This window comes from Nipponia nippon, unplaced genomic scaffold (genome assembly GCF_047370975.1).
Source record: "Nipponia nippon isolate SJK-2023a ecotype South Korea unplaced genomic scaffold, ASM4737097v1 scaffold_2, whole genome shotgun sequence".
In the NCBI taxonomy this organism is placed as follows: Eukaryota; Metazoa; Chordata; class Aves; order Pelecaniformes; family Threskiornithidae; genus Nipponia; species Nipponia nippon.
Window position 1 is genome coordinate 122,239,370 of NW_028262336.1, and position 24,082 is coordinate 122,263,451.

The 24,082-nt window shown below is 40.1% G+C and overlaps 1 protein-coding gene across 5 annotated transcripts in view; it reads left to right on the forward strand.

The window, feature by feature from the left end:
* GRM5 (glutamate metabotropic receptor 5) overlaps nucleotides 1-24,082 on the forward strand; it is a 274,806-nt gene that overhangs the window by 226,624 nt on the left and 24,100 nt on the right. For all 5 annotated transcript variants that reach the window (XM_087757684.1, XM_087757686.1, XM_009470380.2 and 2 more), the window contains 4 exons: nucleotides 2,387-2,633; nucleotides 7,209-7,377; nucleotides 12,056-12,182; nucleotides 22,460-23,399. In XM_087757684.1, the coding sequence (XP_087613810.1) occupies nucleotides 2,387-2,633; nucleotides 7,209-7,377; nucleotides 12,056-12,182; nucleotides 22,460-23,399 (1,483 nt within the window). The remainder of the gene's footprint in view (nucleotides 1-2,386; nucleotides 2,634-7,208; nucleotides 7,378-12,055; nucleotides 12,183-22,459; nucleotides 23,400-24,082) is intronic.

A 24,082-nucleotide genomic window follows, 5' to 3' on the forward strand; every position in this document is an offset into this window, starting at 1 on the left:
CAGAGTCCTAAGGTATTGTAAACCAACAGTCAGACTTGGCAGGTTGGATTTGCCCCCATATAGCAAAGTGAGGCAGTTAACATCTCGGGGAAATGTATTCTCCAGCTGCAGGAAGTATATTAAAATTCTCACAACAGCTAATTCCCTCACAACTCCGTTGACAATTGCCAGCAGCTTCTATGAAGAGCTAAGCAGCCTCATTACAAATCATCAGGTGAACTGAATGAGGTTCAATGTTTAAAGAAAGTCAGAATAATAATTCTATAAAATTGAAGCGCAAAGCCCAGTGGAGAGTGTTCCTGTAAGAATTAAGTTATTAAATTTTTAAGCAATCATACACAATAAAGCAGCTGAAATATTGTTTCATAATAAATACTATTGCTGATGCAAATCTGATTCATTCTAATGGCTACTATAATTAACTGCACGGATTGTGAGCTGTTAATTTTGAGGATGAATAATTGGTTAAACCAAGTTTTGTGTATTGCGATGTAATATGCTTGTTCAATTTTCCACTTAATTTCAATTAATATGGGTTTTACATGTACTCCACTGTTGCAGTTTTTATGCCTATTATTTTTAATTAGGAAAAAGCAATACCTTGGTAGAACAGAACAAATGTGAAAAACTGTGTGTTGTTTCCAAGGTTTTTTTTCCATTACAGATATTTCAAGCTCATATCACTTAACTGTCCAAAATGTGTATCGTTGCTCCTGAGGCTGACCGGAACTCGGAGTGCCAGCTCCTGCACAAAACGGAAGGGAAAAAGTGTCCCCTCATTCACTTACTGACCTCTACACAATGATTTTCAGTTTAAACTCTGTATCTTTGCTACCCTTCCTGATGTTTTCAGTACTCCAAAATGTTTTAGTGATTAGAACTGTGTGGTGATGTTCTTGTTCACCACTGAAAAGGTGAGCTTGTAGATGCACCTATTTTATGACGGGATCAATCACCAGCTGGAGATTCATACTCATCTCCAAAAAAGGTGCCCAGACACCAGAATGGATGCTTGTCTTCTGGATGGATATTGTTAAACTAGATGAATGCCACCCTCAGAGTCATATATTAGTCTTCGTTTTAAAAAAATTGTCTGTACATCAGTCTTTTCATGGCATAAATTACTTCTCACGCTGTGCTGCTCCTGCAGCTCAGACGGGCAGGAGTAAGCTCCATCCCTGCTGCTTGCCAATACCTCTATGGGAGGCAGACTCTTATAGGGTGGACAGCAAGGGTTATTTGCATTCCCTCTGCTCCTGGCTTGCCCACACATGGGACTCCGTAGCTCATAGGAATTGCTGCTTGACTGATAAAAGGAGAATAAATGTTCTAGTAGAGGTCTTTGTTTGTCCTCCCTCCAGAGCCAAATCTTTCCAGGTGTCTGACAAATTCCCAGCACTATTGATGCAGTTGTTTTATCTCTGACTCTTCTCACTTCCCCAGTATTAAAGATCTGGTAGCTGGAGTGCAGCTGGCAGCTTTGCTGATGACATATGAGGCAGGAAACCTCCAGCCTACTCTTCCTTAGCTGGACTGGTGCTGCCAACAGGGCAAATCTGTGTCATTAATAACAATGGGTTATAAAAAAAAAATTTCTTCAGGGTGCTGCTGAATGCATTTTTATTGTGCATTTCACAGAAGCTTAAACAGAAAATAGAAATCCAGACATTATGTTTTAAAAGCCAAACAATGTAAGGTTAACCAATTCTGACTAAAAAGAGTCATTGCCTAACCCACATCATCAAACCCTTCACAGACATTTTAATGCATTCATCTGCATTGCATCATTATCCTCACTTCGCAAATAGAGAGGAGCGAGAGACATAGAAGTAGGAGAGTTGTTAGCGCAGGAAGTTTTGGTACAGTAAAGGAGTTGTGTCTACGTTGGTCTGTTTGCGCAGGATTGGTTCCCATGTCTCGAAACAAAAGTGTTGCCTACAAGGTCACTACAGAATAGACCCCATGTTAGCATTTACACCTCAATAAAAGATTTCTGAGGATTTGAAGAGATTTCTGCAGGCAGGGACAAGTTTCTGGATTCCCCAAAAGATTATATTATAATGTTCATGATGCATGCTTTAAAAAAAACACATGAAAGAGAAGTAGTCGAAAAACAACATACGTGAGGTGTGGAGCTGCACAGAAAAAGGCATCAGCTGGATAGTAGAATATTTAAGGGGAACCTCTTCTTTCATTCCTTTCTTTTTTTTTTTTTTTTTTAACATAGTCAGTGTGTGTACCAGTAAGAGCATCTGCTATGAGCTGTTTAGGACACGTAAAAAGATGTTTTCCGCCGTTAAAAACCAACCCATCAACAGATGTCTGAAGAGCTGATCGTATTTTAGTCCCATGCACTAACCACCCACTTTGCGATGTTCCCCGGCAGGCCAGATGACTCTTCGGAATCAGCATGTTCAGGACTCCAAGATGGGCTTTGTAATCAACGCAATATACTCGATGGCGTATGGCCTCCACAACATGCAGATGGCGCTGTGCCCAGGCTACGTGGGCCTCTGTGACGCCATGAAGCCCATAGATGGTCGGAAGCTCCTGGAATCCCTCATGAAGACAAACTTTACTGGGGTCTCTGGGGACATGATCTTGTTTGATGAGAATGGCGACTCACCAGGAAGGTAATGTTGACATTTGTCAAACTGTTTAGTACCAGACATGCTAACTGTATGTAGTAGATACATGCAGACTTGACATCAGAGCTAAGATCTCATACTTTTACTTTCACTTTCATATTTCCTGACTTTCTGTGCTTATTTTTCCAAATTAACTCTTTTTTTTTAATGTGCTTTTTTTATGAGGTTTAAGGTTAAAGACATGAACTTTCTGGCATACAATCTTCCTGCATGAATTTGTATATTCATCTGTACCATTTAAAGGTATTACTGCTCACTACAAACCATGAGACCTTCAACTTTATGTTCATAGACCATAATGGCCACCACAGCATTGCTCTCTCTCTCTTTGGGTGTTTAAATGTATGTGTTTGATTGAGCGATAAGCAATCAGAGCAGACATAGTTCTTCTATTAAGAAAGGTAAAACAATATCAGAAATATTGTATTGATTTGTCTGGGATTTTTTTTCCATCAGAATTATTAAAAATCTGCTTCCATATCTTCCAAATAAAGCCTTTCCACTTGCATAACAGACTAAGCTATTAATTCATACTGTGCTGCTATAAGCCAAATTGAATTTAAAGAAAGCTTCTTTTGCTGATAACTTCCGTACACGTATATACATACATCTATGAAATATCACAAGTTTTTGTTTTTCTGTGACATATGCAGTATCCATATAAATGCACATTAAAAAGAATAATGAGGTTTTTTTCTGGGTTTCTGCCTACTGAACTCTCAGAAGATGAACAGCATTCAAAGTATATTTTTAGCTTATACTTCAGTGGGTAGATTCCTGCCTCATTCACTGCTCTTGCTCCAGTTTAATTGAGGCAGCCCTTTCTGTCTACATTATTGAGAAGTTTTTAAACATCTTTGTGATAGCACCATATAAACAGATGACTAGAGGGAAAATTGTTCATCCTGTACACTCATTTAAATTTTGTCTTTTCCCACTATGTGAACTGAAAGAAAAGCATTACCTTCCGAGTAGAGATGGGTAGGAAAAGGGAAATCCATTGGTCAGAATATTTTGACATTTCCAAAAATTTCTGCAGTTTCAGAACTGATTTTTTTTTCATTTTATTTGAAAACCTGTAAAGTCGGCATTCTCCCCAAAAGAGAGCAGGACAGCCACCTAACAAAGCAGTCTGTGTCTCTGGAGACACACGTTTTCGAACTCTTCAGACTCAGACGCTAAGGAAGTGCACTGTGAGCTGGCAGGAGAACTCAGACACAAACTGGCAGAAACCCAGGAAAAATTCAGATGGAAATTTATTTTCAGCACTGTTTTGGTGAGCAAAGCTGTCTTCCGCTAAACATTTCTATTTTTACAAATAGCTGAATTCTGAAGAAAAGTGCTCAGTCTGGATTTTTCTGACCAAATTCTTTTTAAAAGGCTTGTCCCAGACTTCTCTTAAAGGATTCCCATTTGGTTTTAATGGTACTCAGATGCAGTGGACTGCCTCTTATCTTATTCCTATCTGTTTCACTCATTTCTTGCAGAAAGACTGAAGACTGCCACGAATAAATGATATGTGGCATGACAGCACCAATGACAATATCTAAATATTGCAAAGATACCTTTAGCTTTTCCTTTTCCTCATGTTGGCATGCTTAAAAATAACGATTTAATTCCATTTGTTGCAAGGAATTTAATTGAATGTCTTGGGTCTTTTTAAATTCATTACTAAGAAAGATGATGAAGGAATTATATCATGTGCAGTCATTTGCTTAGTCACAGTAGCATATTAGTGTTTCACTGAAGAGCATGGGGACACCACGTTGATTGTGCACCTCAGGGTAATGCAACTAACTTTAAGAAAGTCCAGCCTCACTGGATTTGCGTGAGATACAGTAGTGCTCTGTCTACTCAAACTAATGGACTGTGTGTGGTGACAAAATGGTCCCAGAGTTCATTTACTTTTGAAACATAGTTCTTTGTTGCCTCTTCTCCTACAATAGTCACATCACTAAATCCAGTCTATGTGCTTAAATTAGCCAACACTGAGTCAAAATCTACTTTTTCATGATTAAGGCTTTATAGGAAGCTCCATCTCTAATGCCCAGGTTTTGAATAGTTTATAGTCTTTTGAGCACTGTTGAACACTATTTGCAACAGCTGGGAGATGGTGCAGTCATACTGGAACAACTCATCTCCCCTGTTCACTTGTGTTGATAGCTGCATCTTCGCTTTGTAAAATGGAAATTTAAATCCTCACAGCTGTACTGTGGTGGTGGTGTTAAGCAGGAAATCAGAACATAAAAAGCCTTTCTGACCTAGATAGCTCAGGATTTTGTTGTATAGCAAAAGGGTTTTGATATTATACAACAGATGATTAATCCCACAAGATGCTTTGAATCCTGGCCCTATTCCAAAGTCCTTTATGTGTATGTTGAGCTCTAAGCAGATATACAGTCTAGTGGAGGGCTTGTTTTAGGTGAGATAGAAGACATGGAAAAAAACAAATGAGTATGGAAGGAACAGCCATGATTTCTCAGGAGGATAACAACTATCTGCAAATACTATTGAAACTCCAAAGAAGAAATTGAAAGGGCAAGAAAAGGCAAGAAAAGCAAGATGCTGATGTTTTGGCTGTGCTACCAATAGAATATGGATTCTCAGCAACTTCATGGCACTTCTGTTTTGAAACAAGTGTTTTGCATGGTGATTAGGGCACTGCTGGAAATGTGCTATTGCACCATCTGGTCTCTCCTACCCTAAAGCGACAAACAGTCCCTGTGGTATCTCAAGGAAGCTCCAGGGAATCAGTGACTCATGAACCCTCTACTTGTGGAAAGACTCAAAATCGTATGATATGGGTAATATCATATTGCCCATTCAGTCAGGCTCCACTTTCATTTTCTTTCACAGGTTGCTTGCAGTCCTGATCCTGACCTGTGTGTGATTTTGGCATTGAAACCCTGCCATAGTTTCCCCACTGTGACAGTTAGACTTTGTTTCCTGATGCAAAGCATCCTGAGATCCATGGATGGAGAATATTATAGAATAGTTTTACTGTAAATTTTTTTATGTCAGTGTGGAAAAAATATTGACGTTAGATATAGCATGGCTACAGTCTTAAAAGTGATTCCTCAAAACTTAAGAGAGATACCCAAGTATCTTCGTTAAGAAACTGTTTGATTTAATGAGCTAGTTCTTTTACTTATCTGTAAATTGGACTTCACAAATTACATTCTGACAATATTACTCTTAATCCAATCCTGTCCATGTGCTTTGCCTTGGGGACTAATTTTGTGCCTGCTGCCAGGAAAAAGTTGTCTCCTCGTTTATGAACCAGGCAGGTTTTCTAAACCTATGATTGTGTTAATCTTCTTGGTCTATATCGTTTTCTTATTTTCCATCAGTGAATTTCATGTTGCTTGGTCAGATTACTGCAAAATCCCCGGAAGAGGAGGTAACGAAAAGCATGATATCATCACTTCAGGAGTTGCCCAACTTTCCAAGCATGCCTTACAAATAAGTGCTAAAAGAACTGGCCTGTAAGGCAGAAAGGTGGCCTGGTGTTCAGCACGCCAATAGGAGGCTAGTGAGTCCTGTGCTGCTCCGCAGACTTTCTGTAAGACTCTGTGGGAGCTAAAAAGAAAGTAGGAGGAAGAGGAACGTGAACCTAAAAACTCTGATCAGCTCTAGCTCTGCTCTTAACACTTCTGTTCCCAGATAATGAGGTGATCTGACCCAAAAGCAGCCTAGAACTGAGGCATGAATACTCTTTCTCTTCCATACCATACTGTACAAGGAATTAAATGTGTTCTGATCACTGAGGAATTATATAAAAATGAAGGGGATTGTATGGATGGGAGAGAATAGCATTTGCTGCTGCTATGCTGTAGAAGAAAAAGGCAAGTCTCAACTTCATTCTTCAAATGCCTGGACTACAAGGTGCCTCTTGATAAGAAGATCTCCCTGAAGCCTCCAGCAAGTCCCAGAGTCCTGGAGTCTGTGCCTGAAGAATGATGCCTGATTCCTCTCTGGGTGACACACCAAATTGCATTTTGCAGTCTTACAGCACAGGAAGTTTCCTTTGATCCCACAGGCCTAGGTTGCTTCTACCACGCTTTAGGAGCTTAGCTGTCTTCAGGCTTCCTCTCTCAGGAGGGGAATAAGCACTTGCAGACAGTGAGGAGCGCTTAGCGTTGGGAATTGCCATTATATGTTTAGATTTCTCTGCATCTGCTATAGAGGGAGTCTAGGATAACTAAGGTTCCCTGTGCAGTTGGCTTCAGTACTGAGACTTACACAGGATAAATCCTGTCTGGCTCATTTCATTGTTTTCATTAAATAAATACAGTCATTCTCAGAAGATCAGTCACTTAACCCCAAAGTGTTCAGGGAACTTTCATGATGATAGAAGAAAACAAATTAAAATACAAAGGAAAAGAAAGATTATGATATCAGAAAAATTATTGGGAGAGACTCAAGGGCAAGCATAATGCTTGAAATTTTGCCTTCTTTATTTCAACAAGCTTGATTTTGACCGTATAATGTTCCTTTAATTGGAAACATTTGATGATGTTCTCCTCAACTCAGCTATGTCTCCCTTTTGTGTTTCCAAAGATATGAAATAATGAATTTTAAGAAAATGGGGAAGGACTACTTTGATTACATCAATATTGGCAGCTGGGATAATGGTGAGCTGAAAATGGATGATGATGAAATATGGTCAGAGAAAAACAATATCATCAGATCTGTGTGCAGTGAACCCTGTGAAAAAGGCCAGATAAAGGTAAATATTTTCTCCATTTACTTCAGTTGTGTTGAATACATAGCCTTGAAATTTGAGAGCAAGTTTTTCTTGACTCTTACATGGAGACAGTATCCCACGCCTTAATTAAAAGGTACTGACTTATGTATTTAGTTCTTACTCATATCATAGTCATCTTACTGTTTTCATAAGTTGTCATTTTCTTGTACTCCTATATCTGTGAACTGCTGATGTTTTTATACTTGTATTCCAAATGCTTCAGAATAGGTATTGTTTGGATTTTTTTGCTGCATATTTTTACAAAATCTGATCCAGTGGCTTGTAAATCCCTGACTGGGACTTGTCAGGACAATTGCAGGTAAATTATGAATAATAATAATTGCTACTATTTCAGTGCTAGACACCTAGACTGGAATATTATTACTCAGACCTTAAGTCTGTGATATCATCAGAGAACATTGATAACTACCACTACTTAGAACTTCTGGAAATATGGGTAACTTTTTTTTTAATCATACCTGTTTTACTGCTTCTTTGTTTCCCAGGTTTTTGATTTTTCCTTCCTCCCTTTCCATGTTGCAGTAAGTAAGGAGGGTAGATGAAGCTGTCATATATTAATTGTACTCTATTATCCTTCACCATCCCATGACACTTAACTGCAGAACAGTTAAAATACTGCAAGTCCTTAGCATACCTTGCATTCATTTATATAAAAGCCTACAGACTGAGGGGATGGGCATGGACAACATAGTGGCTCAGACTGAAAAAAAGCAGTTGTCATTTCTGACATGTCTCACTGGAAGCTGGATCACTTTTCTCCTGTGTTAACATGGCATGCCTACAAAACTGGGAAGCAGCAGTGAGGGGCTGATGGGAGGCTCACCATGCTCTGCAACACAAAGTGAATCTCTTCAGTCTGAGTTTTCCAGAGTTTTAGAACACAGTCACCATGTTTAATTCACTAACTGGTCTTTGGCAGAGTCACTAAGCGAGTTTCATCAGACTAAATGTATATGTCTTCAGTGTAGGCTTATACAGTTATATCAGATTTCTGAACTTTCTTTGCAGTCAATGGAAATAATATATTATTCCAGATCAGGAGTCATCTCATCCTCATGTTGGCTTCGAAAACAGTTAAGATGAACCTTGGTGTAGAAACACTTCTTTCTCTTCACTGATGGTGAAAGTTACCCAGCCAGGACAGTTGGTTTAGACGAGAACATTCTTTCTGCAGACACATAGAGGAAGGTGGGATGAATTACTTCTACAGTAACTAAACAGGGGTCTGATGTTAGCCTTCTCCAGCCACAAAGTCACATATGTGAGAAGACAGATGTACTGGGTTTGCGTAGCAAGGTTTTGGTAGCAGGGTTGCTACAGGGGTGGCTTCTGTGAGAAGCTGCTAGAAGCTTCCCCTATGTCCGATAGAGCCAATGCCAGCTGGCTCCAAGATGGACCTGCCACTGGCCAAGGCTGTATCCATCAGCAGTGGTGGTAGTGCCTCTAGGATAACATATTTAAGAAGGAGGAAAAAAACCCACAAAACCGTGCAACTGCAGAGAGAGGAGTAAGAACATGTGAGAAACAACCCTGCAGACACCAAGGTCAGGGAAGAAGGAAGGGGAGGTGCTCCAGGTGCTGGAGCAGAGATTCCCCTGCAGCTCGTGGTGAAGACCATGGTGAGGCAGGCTGTCCCCCTGCAGCCCATGGAGGTCCACAGTGGAGCAGAGATCCACCTGCAGCCTGTGGAGGACCCCATGCCAGAGCAGGTGGGTGCCCGAAGGAGGCTGTGACCCCATGGGAAGTCCGCACTGGAGCAGGCTCCTGGCAGGACCTGTGCACCCATGGAGAGAGGAGCCCACACTGGAGCAGGTTTGCTGGCAGGACTTGTGACCCCGTGGGGGACTCACGCTGGAGCAGTCTGTTCCTGAAGGACTGCACCCCATGTAAGGGACCCACACTGGAGCAGTTCATGAAGAACTGTAGCCCATGGGAAGGACCCATGTTGGAGAAGTTCGTGGAGGACTGTCTCCTGTGGGAGGGACCCCAGGCTGGAGCAGGGGAAGTGTGTGAGGAGTCCTCCCCCTGAGGAGGAAGGAGCAGCAGAGACAACGTGTGATGAACTGACTGCAACCACCATTCCCCATAATCCTGTGCTGCTGGGGGGGAGGAGGTAGAGAAATCGGGAGTGAAGTTAAGCCCAGGAAGAAGGGAGGGGTGGGGGGCAGGTGTTTTAAGATTTGATTTTATTTCTCATTCTCTTACTCTGACTTTTGACTGGTAATAAATTAATCTAATTTCCCCAAATTGAGTCTGTTTTGCCTATGGTGGTAATTGGTGAGTGATCTCTCTGTCCTTATCTCGACCCATGAGCCTTTCGTAATATTTTCCCTCCCCTGTCCAGCTGAGGACAGGGGTGATAGAGCAGCATCCAGCCAGGGTCAACCCACCACAATAGAGATGGTCAAACAGATAACTTCAGAACTGGGCTGCTCTGAGTTCCTTTATGATCTCTTGCCAGAGATCTTCATTAACATAGTCTCCTTCCACCTTCTGTCCATGCTCTCAAGGATTCTCCCAAGAGGATTCTTTACTATGAAGCCAATTCATCACATACTTAGACACATGATTGAAGTCCAGTGTCTGAAATGTTCTTTGTGCTCCTCATTAGGTTATTGATTATAAATCTCAAAGTTTACTTCACAGTCCTTTATCTTCATGGTCTTCACAGATGATGGGGAGAGCTTGACCCAGCCAAGCTCCATGGTGGTTTTCCTGCAGAATTCTGTGGGACTGCGTTATTATGCAGGAATTTGAAACATTCAGTGTAATGATATCCAGCAGTCAGCAACATTTGGTACATCCCTCTGAAGGACTTGATAAAATGCAAAGACAATCCAATGCTATACATTTGAAATAGTGCAGACATATGGTTATTTAAATAAATACACGTTCAAAGGATTGCCCAGATGACAAGGGGAAGGGAAAATAATCTTTGTTCTAGAGAATTATTTTAGATAAAAGGGACATGAAAGATTGTTTTACAGTTAAATGCTACAGCAAACAATTATTCAAGAAATGAAAAATAAAAGGATGAAGAAATAGCTGACTAAGCAATTTAATACACAAAAGTCTGACCTGATTCTGAGTAGTGGAGAACAATTATTTTGATTACTAGAGAAGAATACGTAATCCTCTGGATTAACCTGCAGTTAGTGCTGGGTAAGAAATGATTAGTGTACCAGTTTTCTGACAGATTCATCAAATTCCAAGTATTTTACAGAAATTAGTTGATTTGGTGAAAAGTTTAGCAGAAAAATGTAAATGAATTGTTTTGATAAAAAGTTTAGGTATTTTGATAATAATTTATGGTTTCTGTTTTGCCATTTCATTTTCTTGAGTATTTTATACATTGTAAAGTTATGGATTTCTATAATGCATCAAGTTTACCAAAATATGTGTCTAAAAATTAGTACAAGCTTTCTAAGAATTGATTTTCCCAGACACAAGAAATTTTGTTATTTGTTCAACTTTTCATTCTAGTTCAAATTGAAAGAAATCCCAAGATGTGAATTCTTCTGGAGGACAGATATTCTGTTTTGCAAATAGCCCTAGTCTCAACACTTGCAGAGCAAATCACTTATTCTCCCATGGCCTTTCTGCCAGTTTAGCTATTCAGGTGTGGCTTTGTTTCTTTTCACACTCTACAATTTTTAAAAACAAAACCAAAAATTCAAGTTTTCAAGTCCCCATATTGCTGATGAAAATGATAGAATTTACACTTCTTTCACTGCAGCATTGCAGTTCTTTTTGACTACACTCCTTTACATTTCATTTATTAAAATTGCAATTTGGTTTTGAAGCCACCTTCTAAATTCATCATTGCAAAACATGCATAAATCAGCCTACTTCTTATGCCATAATTGGGATTATTCGTTTATAAATTGTTTGGGAAGAGCAGAGAAACTAGGAATACTTTATTTCAAAAGATAGACATATTGACAAGAAGTACAGATGTTTTCAGTGCCCAGATATGATAAATAAGAATCTTGAAAAATCTGCGTCTCAATCATGAGTGTGCAATAACATTTGGCAGTAAATTATAAAATGAGAAATCAGGTCAGAGGTTAAAATGGATAAAGATAACATTCTCACTCTTAAATGTTAATTAGAAATGCAGTAATTAAATAATTCTGGAAAAGGCATGTTCAGTTTGATGTCTGGAAACAATCAGTTTTAACAAATCACTTGCAAGTGGATGAAAAATAAGCACCCAAAAATCTTTGGGTAATGAACCGTTAGGGAAATAACACTGTTGACATAATTCCATGTATGGACCACAATAGATTGAATTATATACCTTGAGTGTCATGCACTGGCTTCTTCAAGCACATTGGCATCTATGAAATTTTGAGTTTTGCTAATTCTAAGAAGGGACAAAACATCTTATTGTCATTCTGTACCTCCATTTATACTTCTGTGGGGTTGATGGTTTCTTTCTTCTGATACATACATGATGGGAGAACTGAGAACTTGTGTCATATTTTGTATAAGTAAACATATCATGAAAAGGAACTCCCTTTAAAATAAAATAAAAAAAACCTTTTATAAAAAAAAGAGATTAAAAAATTAAATTAGCAACTGGGGTAGCATGAATGTATGTTTATGCTGCTAAGCCAAATGTAAATTTTTGTCTCAGGTGATCCGTAAAGGAGAAGTGAGTTGTTGTTGGACCTGTACTCCTTGTAAAGAGAATGAATATGTATTTGATGAATACACATGCAAAGCCTGCCAGCTCGGCTCCTGGCCGAACGACGACCTCACAGGTAAATGAATTGTGGCTGTGCTTATGTTGTCAATGAAAATGTTCATATGCTGAACTGAAGAAGCAAATGCCAGAGACAAGTGACTATGAGAACTGTTTCAGTCAGATTAAACCCAGGGATAAAGATGAAATTTGAACTGAGGCTGGTATTTGTCTTCTTGCCTCAACCTGATCCAGGAATCGTTGGTGTAATTCAGCTGCTTTCTAAAGACCTGAGTTACTAGATCTAGAAATAAAAAAAAATAGTCCTGGTTTTGTATTCAACCCTGTCTTAACATCTAGCTGGTGGTGCAGATCTTGTCCTTCCACACACACGTAGAGAAATTAAGCCTTTGTCAGAGAAATTATTAAGGGAGGTCAAATTTCAGAGTTTTATTTTCCTCCCAAGAAGGTACAGAAGAGTCACACAACACTTTCTTTTTTAATCTGAAAAAGTTATGAACTAGTTGCCATAGTTAGTGCTGCTAAACACACGAGTGCTCCAAACAGACTTAGGTTTGCAGTAGTCTTTTGTTCACCAGAGTCTGCTAGAACACAGGGTTCTCCTTGCCATGGCATAGATCTCTATGCTCTTGCAGAATACCAATTTGCCCTCTTTAGAGAGAAATTATTCCAACACTTGTAACCCACAGCCTCTCTTCTTTATGACTAATAATCAGAATTCAAGTATTCAAACGTTCAGAGCACACACCACTTCAAAATATTGTTCAGGGATCAGGTTCTCATTGTGCCAGGCTCTATATAGACAAGGGGAGAAGAGACAGGTTTTTTCCAGAAGAGCTCACAGACTTGGTTTGCATATAATTTTTGTGGATGAGGGGAGGAATTTTTGAGGAGAAAGAGAGGGAAGACAAAGGGGAAAATGGTTTGCTGGATGAATTTATATAAGTGGAAGAGTGTCAGGCAAGGCTTGGCCTATAGACAGATTTTTATATATAAAATTAATCCTTTCCTGGTAGGGAATGTTGCATTGCTGTAATACATGAGCTCGGTTACCTAATTACAGCAAAAATATCATTTAGTCATGAAACTGATGGGATGTTTTTCGGAAAATGTCAAACATGAAACTTTCCCTGAGAAAAAAACTTTTAACTGAGAAAACTGAAAGAGCAATAAAATGGATTTGCAAGTGCTCCTCCAGCCCTGCTCCCCCAGCCCTGCCTCCACTCAGCAATCAGCCAGCAAAGCCATCTAATCTCAGAGAAAGCTTTCTTGTGCCAGGAGAATGGAGAAGGGGAGAAAGAGAGACCCGGTCCTTCATATCCTCCAGAGCAGAGTACTGAGGGTGTGGTATAAGCTCAGGTTCACATCCCAGCTGGGCCATCTAGAATCCTCCAAAGCCAACATTGCAGGGACCAGGCCACTGCACCAGGCTGTTCATTTTATGAAGGTCAACTAGTGCAAATCGTCAGCTGTTCAACCATCGAGGTCTTGTTTGAGGTGTGGCAGATCCCAGTCTCTGTTTCCGTGAGCACCTGAGGTTTTACCCAACGTAGATGAGCTGGAAAAGGAGCTGCTACAAGTCAGTTAGGAGGGAACTTGCTCCAAGTGCCTCGTCGGACCAACAGAGGACCCACTTCTGAAACACCAGTGATGGGAACTGCCCATTGACCTGGTGAAGTTTGGGTAATTAGCCTGTAAGCACCAAAAGTAAGGCAAAGTGGAGCGAACAGCCACCAGGCTGGCCTTCAGGCTCTGTGCTTTGAGCTGGCTCCCTAGGGCATGCAGATCTCCATGCCTCAGGCAAGGCATCAGTCTGGGCTGGGGGAGGATTTACCCTCTGACAGTCTCACTTTGCCCTCAGGATGGAAGAACAGCATGAAGTGGCACCTCAAAAGCTCTTGCAAGATGAGTCAATGATTTTCCATCCAGCTCTGATTGTTTTAAAGGAAAGTAGTAGTCTTTTTAGTCAAGCCAACTGCTTTATGTATTACATCAGCTGCTACATTTTGCAAACCATTCATCTGGCTTTAGACATGCATTTTATACCTTTATAGGGACCAAAGTCAAGATGCACACAAAACAACCCCTCAACATCAGTGACAAGCAATGTTCCTCAGGAGATCTAACCTTTGTTCCTCAGCCAGGCACAAATTCAGCAGGGACGATTTGGAAACTGAACCCCCCCTTGGCCTCCATGAGCATGGCTGATACAATAGGCACTCCTGGTAACAGGACACCCATCACCATAGCTGCACAGCTGTGTAGTTCCCACCTAACTTACTATTCACATGATGGCTGGATCTTGTCTTATTTAGCTTTGTAGCAAAACCAGATTTTTAAAAGTCTGTTCCCAGCTTATCCATACAATATATTGAGCTGTATTTTTAACGATCATATTTGTAGTCCCAACTTTTGCAGCTTGTAACAAACTGCCTCTCAGTCTTGTTTACAACATAAGATTTAGTAACAAATGTGAATTAAAAGTAAGGAGAAGCAGATATATTTTGTATTCTGGCAAGGAAATTTCCCTTCAGTTATATAAAGCATACACCAATCTCCTTGAAATGTCCCTACATCTGATACTGCAGCAGTCTATGTTTCTTTGCTGCTTGAGAAAGCCATGTCTTAGGTAATGTCAGCTCCACAAGGCTACACATATAAAAAGCTCATTGGAATAAGTCTTCCTTGCAAGATCACCTTCAGATGAGAGTCCTGTAAATATCAGCTACATGCCTGAGAAAGCTTTCAATGTGGAACTGCACCTCACTGTTTGCCAGAGATCTGAACTTGGATATAAAACATTTTTGGAATCCTTTCTTGACTCACACAACAAAACTTTGCTCCATCTTTCTTATGCTCAATGACCAGCATCAGTTTTGTGCCACAAACTTCACTATATAAAATGCATAGTGGCAGGGATGTTGCTCACAGAAAGGAAGAGAGATTAATGCTTTTTCAGTCACCTGTGGAATATCAGAATTCAGATGCAGGAGGGGAGAAGACAGAAGGGATGCAATATGGGTAGGAAAATGAAGTTATTCTCAGAACAGAAAAAGACATTGGGGTCCTGAAGTACAGAAAGGTGCAGGAAGTCCAAAGATAGTGGGAAAGACAAGTGGGAAGAAGAGTTTCTCTTGATTAAATCAGTTACTGGAAAATATCTCTATCTAGAAGTGAAGCTGAGGTGAGAAAGGGAATGTTTAGCCGTCCATATTTTATTTCGTCACAAATTTCAGTTTCATTGCTTATGCATACAACGTTCCTCAGGGACCAGGCTCCTCCTTGGACAAAAAAACTAGTCATTTTCTTCCTTTTCTCCAAAATTATCTGTACCATCCCAACATGTACCCCAAGTCACTTTCTTCCTCCTGGTTTAGTATCAAGACGTGCTTTCCAATCTACTGTAGCTCCCCTTCTTCCCCATGCATTGTCTTAGCAACATCCATACACTACAGCATCACTTCACACATTAGTATGGCCAGTGTGGCTGAGCCACATACTCAATTAGAGCAAGAGAAACTCATGGGATTAAGTCCAGAAGTATATGCCAACCCCTCCACTATTCCTCAAAGCCCTTCTTTGCATTATATTCATAGTGGAGGAAAGAGAAATAGATGCCAGACATGTTTAGATACAAATGAAGGGATTTTCTTAACACTGAGGACCAAACCTAAATGAAATGAATTTTTCAGTAGCTTGATGAGAATGGCTTTTTGGTTCTCCAAAAACCCAAGTGACTTTGAGGACACAGCCTTCTGCATTCAAAAAGAGTGCCTTGAAAAGACCAGATAAGTTTTGTTCAGCATCTCAGTGGATGTAGGAATATCTTGGTCCAGGTATCACTAGTGTTTGTTTAAGGACATTTTTGAGGTGGGAAAGAGGCAATTATTCTCTCTTTCTGTGATTCGGGGACAGCATACAACAATAACAGAAACAAAGTTTTGTCTAGTGACCTCCAGGACTGCAAGGAAAATAGATGATATTAATTTCAGTGACACCTGGATTATCTTCAGGCTGTATTGACATTTTTCTCATCCTCTGTGTAGTCCAAATACACTGGCTATTTGATTTTCTTAATTGGATTCCCATGAAAATAGGAGCTGACATATTCCACAGCTCTTGAAATGTTTTCTTTGCCATTCAAGGATAAGGCTAAATATCAGAAATATATATTTCTACTATAGTTACAGAAATGCTTTCACCAAATAAGGTACAGTAAACCCAGGATAGCAGTGTCATGATCTTGTCTGCCTGTCTGAAAGTGCCAGATAAGAGCTGGATTATCCAAACAACCCTTGAATGAAAAGGACTGAAAAAAGGGCAGCCCACATCTAAGTGACACAACAGCCATTTCAAAGAGCTCTGACAACACTGATGCTGTATCCTGTTTGGCTTGTACCAATCTGGATTCCTCACTGAAAAGCGAGGATGACTGTCTCCCTCATCCTGAGGGCATTGTTCGTCCTGTCAGCGAGAGCCACAGAGAACAGACAGTGCTGGGAGCTGCTGCTGTCTTGGCTCCAGGCACTGTCTGGGACAGCCCACTGCCATGGCTCATGCAAACCACTTGCAGGGCCGAGGGCAGGGGCAATGCTCGATGTCGGATTTTGGCGGATCCCCATAAGGGCTTGGTCAGCTCTTGGTCTGAGGCTTGGTTATCTCGTAAGACTGGATCCTACCCTGATGCCCCAAGCAAAAAAATCATTAATCTCTTGCCTGAAATATTTTCAAATGGTAATTGCTTGTTGCCATCAAACTGCTCTCTTGTATTGCTGCTTGCAATGAAGTTACAGCCATTGGTAATTTCAGCAATTGTCTGACAGCTGTGAGCACGAGGCAGAACACAATTTAGCTTGGGCTGACATTGATTTTCATGCTGAAACATTACTAGGATCTTGCTTTTGACCATAATTGGTAAGGCTGTAATTCAGACTGAGGGTAGAAACAGGACACAGTTTTTATCTGGTTGTTTTTAGCATTATAAATGCACATCAGCAGAGATAATGTCCAATTTCCACCCTGATTTTCTGTGCCCTGTATTTCTCTTTCCCTTTTATTTCTTATTCCAAATGAAATGTAACAATTTCTATAAGTCACTCTCACACCAGCCTCTTGGAGATAGCAGATGAGGCTGAATTAATGGTTCAGGTGGCAATATTATGACTAGGATCTCTGGCTGTCATTTTCTCCCCTCCCTTGTTGCTGGGTTTGTGGACTTTTCTTCCTTCAATTGCTTGTTCCAGGTAAGGTGTGGACTTTAGCTTCCAGTCCATTTACAACCCAAGTCTCCAGCACAAGCTGCACAGTGCTTCATGCTCAAATGAGCTCGTTCAAGAATGCTGAGCTCAACGAACAGCTCTTGGAGACTCCTGGGCTGGAGGAAGGGGGACTTGCCAACAAAGCCAGAAGGATCGACTTGTAATTGTGCCTTACATTATGGAAAGTTTGCTGAACATGACATATTCTGAACAAAACATTTACAACACACAGAGCCAGCATTTTTTAGTGAAACTTAAATCAAAACATTAGAGCTAACATAAGGATGGACCTGATTGCTGCAATTCATCAGTTGTTCCAGTCATTCTGCACATTTATGTAATTAAGGAATCATTCCCCATGTGGCCACAGAGTAACTTTAATGTATTATTCTAAGATTCATAGCCTTGCCTTTTACTGCAATGCACAGCTAAATCAGTATATTTGAGTTACTAGGGACTTAGGCTCCTGAGCTACAGATGCCCCAGCTTTCATGGTTTAAGATGTGACCAATCCCAACTCCTGCCCTGCAGAGGTGGCAGGATAAACACATGCATAGTCCTCAGCTGCATCCATTGATGGTGCAAACATACCTTTGCTGATGGTTTCAGTAAATGTGCCAGCCTGGGAACTGCAGCAGCTAAGAAGCCAGCACATGGTCACCTCTACATGCCCTGCTATTGTAGCAACTACGAAAGGTCCCACCGGAACAGGGCAAAGAACTGGTGACCGTAACAGTTTACCATAGCACCAGAACTCAGTACCAAAATGTTAAAGATGTCCTCTCTCACTTCAGTTGGTCCACATTCCATGTGGAGATCAGGGGGCTGATTCCTCACCCAGGACTTTGGAAAGTGTAATCCTCACTTTGTCCTTTTCAGTTTGGATAACAAGTTGGGGTTTTATAAAAAAAAAAAAAAAAAGTAAAAGCTACCCTGCCAGCTTCCTCTAGATTTTTATTCTAACTAACTCCTACATTTTTACATCTCAGCTCTCCATATGTGAAAACCCAATAACTAATCAAGATATCCCTTCTCCCATCTTTTGGGATTATAGATAGGGAAACATTCAGAAGCATTAATATAAAATATCTAGCAGCATAATATCAATAAGCTTTGAATAATGTGTGCCAAATCCTATGTGGAGCTTCATTCACAACTAAGATGTGGCTAGGTTGCTGTTTAGATTTCAGCCTTGGTGTTTAGACTTCTGTTATCCTTGGAAGGGTCTGTGAAAAGTTACCAAGAAAACCAAGTCTTTTGTCAATGAGTTGAACACACTGCCAAGGATACCAAACCCCACTGAAAAATATTTAGGACTTACTAAACCAGCAGTAATTTTCTGCCAGTTTTAGTCTCCATGTGCAAATTTAGTGAGCTTTAGCTCATGATGTTGACTTAAGAGACTTCAATGAATTCCCTTCACTTTCAAGAGTGCCTCCTATTCACAAGCCTTCGTCTGTCATGTTTACCTTTGGAACTAGTTTAATTATATATTTTATATTGCCTACCATGAAAGAGATCTTCAGTGCTAAGCTAATACAGTTTTATGGATGCCAAAGGCATGGTAAGGTCTCTTAGGTGTCAAGGCTATAATAACAAATTAAAACAGTATCAAGATCAAATCACCAGAAAATATGCTCTATAATACAGTGCTTCATATCTGTGAATTCTTCTCCCAGATGAAGTAATTTTAATGCAATATGGAAGATCAGAAATAAGTGACAAGTTTACCTCTACAGAGAGAGCTCAGGGTACTAATAGACCTATAGCAGTGGTCAAGCCTTCAAAAGCTTCTCCTCTCCTTGTTTATGGCACAATTTAACCCATCGCTGAAGTAGCCAGATGTTTTTCCAAAATATCAGAATGGTTTTTTCCCCAGAAGATCCTTATACATCCTTATCTGTAATTTGTCAGTGATTTTTGATGCTGCTTTCAGAAAACCTTTCCCTAGCATGTCAGATGGGACTCTGATTTTTTATAGCTGCTTGTCTTGCTATTCACATGCGTATCTAGTACCTTGCTCCCACTGGCTATGTTTCTGGCCAGAAGAACATAGAGGCAGGTTTATGTCAATTTTACTGGGGCTCCGGTCCCAGAAGCAGTGCACTCGTGAGCACAGAGTAGAATAACTCTACCCCTGCTCCAAATTGGACTGGCTCCTAACAGCCTTTCCACAAGCCAAAGATTGCCTCAGCACACTGCAGAGACCACAAGACAAGGCTGCTGGCTCTCTTCCACCTGGAGTTTCTGAGCCAGCTAGGAGGGAAACTTTCCAGGTGCTTGAAGATGTTGATGAAGTGTAGGAGGTGGGTTGTGGGGCAGGATCTTGTCCAAATGACCATTGAGCATACACATATTTAGGGGATAGAAGTTCTTCTTGTGTTACTATTTTTCAGCTTTTGCCTTGGTATAATCCTGGCCATCAACCTAACCTGAACACTCACAGTGCTGTTTTCCCATATTTCTTTTACTTGATCTAGTTGTCCCTTTCTGCAAAGTGCCATTGTCAGAAACCATTACCTGCAAAGCTATTATATGAAAACTTCACCAATCATTGCTTTATGAAGACTATCCAGTCCTTAAATCTTAATTGAGGAATAAATCATTTCACAGTTTAGCATTCTCCTTGTAAAGTATATCCAGTGATGGGGGAAAAAATGGGAGAAGTTTTCAACTCTTTTCTCAGGTATTTTATCAAGAGAATGTAAAAAGAGTAATAAAGCAAGGAAGGCATGAAATAGTCTGAAACTAATGAGAAATACCTGGTTGTGATTCACCTCTACTGCAACACTAGAAACTGAGCAAAATTCAGCACCTATATCATTGTCTGCATGTAAAGGCCAGCTGTCAGAAAAAGACCTTTTTTCTTCAAATTTCCTGTCCAAGAATATATAGTAGTATTAGAAGCTGGTACTAATTTGTTTCCCCCAAACATTAATTAAATTTTGGTAAAATCAGAACCCGATTTAGAGGTCACTTACTCATAAACTTTCTTGGGGAAGAAACTACATGGGTTTATCTGCACACACCAGAGTATGCTTTCTGGTTTTCACCCTTCTTCCACCACTCTCACTGGTATAAAATGTTAATTTTAATGATGTGATTCCTGTGCTACATTAATCTTGATGAAGTCAGAATGAAATACAGTTTCTCCCTCACAATGAATAAGTAAACCTTTTAAAAACAGCAAGAGTCAAATAGGTATCATCAACTAATGCTATGAGAGTGTTCCATAAAAATCTAAATGTCTTCGTTACATTAAGATATGGTAATAATTTTATTATTGCAAAATAAAGCTTTGCACACCAAAGCAGTTAAAATATGGATGGCAAATTAATCTGCGTTTAGTAACCAAGAGCACAATTCTGTTACACTGGAGTGGCTGCAGTATCCTTTAACTGCACTAATGTCAAAGACTTGTTGACCCTAATCCTTCTGCTTTTTCTGCAAGAATACAGAATTATCTGCCTTGTACTTTTCCTACACAATCTACTGAGTATACCACCTTATTGTAGGTATTATATTTTTGATAATACTAATTGTGTAGAGATATAGAATACACAAATACTGGGAGAAGAGAGGAGCTAAGCCTACTATCTACCCATACCATTTCATGAAATGATTTCTACTACTAAGAATGTCAGTGACAGATTTGGAAAAACTTTAAGCTCCACTTAAAATAAAGGAAAAGGCAAAGAGTAGATCTTGCATGTAGAAATTCCCAAATTATAGTCCTGATGTCTACATTTACTCCTGTTCATCAAGTCATTGAGGTCCCAGGTTCTCTAATTAATTGGGATTGCTTGGCATCCAGATGCCCATCAGAAAGTGCTAATTACCCTCACTGCTGAAAATACAGAACCCGGCACTCCATCCCCACAGTGTGAAGTACCTTGCCACCACCCACCCCAAGTCAGGCTGACACCCTTCTGTCTGACCTAACCAGAAGACAGCAACATGATTACAAAACTCCTAAATTTTGAGGTCATTTAAATTTTGCAATCAAGGTTAGTCAAGCTTAATACAAGTACAGGGGAAATAAAAGCTTTTAGTTGCATTTCCTCTGCTCCATCATCTCCTTCCAGCAGTCCTGCCCTGGCTGGCAGTGCCAGCGTGTCTACTGTTGTCAGGAACTTGCATTCCAGAGCATTAAGGTTCTCCCCCCTTATTCCTACCCAGGCTTTACAGTGCAAAAAGAAAGGAGGGATGGAGGAGGGATGTCAGCAACAAGTTTTCTGCCAGCTTTTACTCCTGTCCATTGATCTGCACACTGTGAAATGCAAAGCTTCTTTGACTTCCTATGACACGCGTACATAGAATGACTTATTAAAACCTATGCATAGACTGAAAAACAAGTGTCCTTAGATGGGTTGCACTGGTAATTCAGCTTTGACACTAATTTATTGAATTCAGTTTGATTTCATGAGTTAGATGAGATTTTAATTCCTCAGAAATCTCAAAAGGATGAATGACAGATAAAGAAGTGCACAGGGTGTCCCATCCCAAATTACCTATTATCTGCAACTCTGATCCTACAAAATTTTTATTAGAAAAAAGGTGGCATATCTGAGAAATAAGCACTCTCTTTCTCTTGACAGCTAGAATCTGTAAGATTCCTCTTTATAATCATTAAACAAGTACCAATATCCTTCATAGTGTACAATATAATTAGTAGGATTGATATCTGGTCCTTTAAGTGCATATAGTATGCAGACAACTCTGAAGCATTTTGCAATGAGGTAATGCAACTTGATTCTGAAATTTTTTCATAAATTACTATATTTAAAATAATTTAAAAAGAAAATTCGACTGTGAAGAAAGGTGACTTATCTTAATCAGCTTGGCCATTTTTTCAGTCATCATGTTATACTCCAGAAAAACTGTAGTACTGAAATAAGCTGTCACTGAAAAGTATTTATTGTGTCATTATATTAACATAATCTTAGCCTATACTCATTATAATAGCACCTTCCTGAAGAGAAAAAGAAGAGAAATATCAGGAAAGTCTGTAACTATATCATTAAAGAATCTCACTCCTACATACTTCAGTTTACCTTCTTTTTTCCTTTTTCTGTAGGTTGTGACCTCATCCCAGTCCAGTATCTCAGATGGGGTGATCCTGAACCAATTGCAGCAGTTGTTTTTGCATGTCTGGGTCTGCTGGCCACCTTGTTTGTTACAGCTATATTCATAATGTACCGTGACACTCCAGTGGTCAAATCGTCCAGCCGAGAACTTTGCTACATCATTCTAGCCGGCATCTGCTTGGGTTACTTGTGCACTTTCTGTCTCATCGCAAAACCTCAACAGATTTACTGTTATCTTCAACGAATTGGCATCGGCCTCTCCCCAGCTATGAGTTATTCTGCTCTAGTAACTAAAACCAACCGCATTGCAAGAATCCTGGCTGGCAGCAAGAAAAAAATTTGTACAAAGAAACCTAGGTTCATGAGTGCCTGCGCCCAACTGGTTATTGCATTTATCTTGATATGTATACAATTAGGCATAATTGTTGCCCTCTTTATAATGGAGCCACCAGATATAATGCATGATTACCCAAGCATCCGAGAGGTCTACCTGATTTGTAACACCACCAACTTGGGTGTTGTAACTCCCCTTGGATATAATGGATTATTAATTTTGAGTTGCACCTTTTATGCATTTAAGACAAGAAACGTCCCAGCTAATTTCAATGAAGCAAAGTATATTGCCTTTACAATGTATACCACCTGCATCATTTGGCTGGCTTTTGTGCCAATATATTTTGGAAGCAACTACAAGATAATCACCATGTGTTTCTCAGTGAGTCTGAGTGCCACAGTGGCCCTCGGCTGTATGTTTGTGCCCAAGGTCTATATCATCCTTGCTAAGCCTGAAAGGAACGTACGCAGCGCATTCACCACATCGACCGTGGTCCGCATGCATGTAGGGGATGGAAAGTCATCTTCAGCTGCAAGCCGCTCAAGCAGCCTGGTGAACCTGTGGAAAAGAAGGGGATCATCTGGTGAAACCCTTAGGTAAAGTTTGCTAATGTGGGAGTCTGGGGAAGCAATTATGATCTTCTGAGAGTTACTAATAGTGGAAGGACAAAGGGAAATATATTAACTCCCTTTGCCTCTGCACTGAGAGAGAAGTGAGTCCTCTCTCCCACATCTGTAACAGTTTCAGGTTTGATTTAGTCAAAACGCCGTGCAAAAATGGGACAGAACAATGTGCAAACAAGTACAAGGCTGGAAGTACTGGCTGTGCCAACTGTACACTTAATGTAGGGAGGGAAACAAGATCTTAGGAGAAAAAAACAACAAAACAAGAAATATAACTCATTGCCTTGTCCTGAATGCACCCATTTACAGTCTCTTTCCCTTGAATGAATTGCATAGTGTCTGTATTTTGCCACTGATCACAGCAGTAAGACAACAGGGTTGTTGCTAGTGCTACATAATCAAGGTGGAGTAATAAACAAAAGTGGCATCGTGAGCAGCGACTCTCAGGCATCTGAGGATTTGTTTCATATGACCCTTCTGTTATACTTTCTCTCCTATTCCCTTGATTTTCCTTTCTTGTATTATCTCTTCCCGCTTTCTTTCTTTTTATTCTCACCTATCTTCTCTTCTTTACCTCTCTTGATACCTTTTTCTGTACTTATCCTTCTAACTGTCAAATTCAGGTGCTCACAGGCCCTGCTCTCACTACCCTTCCT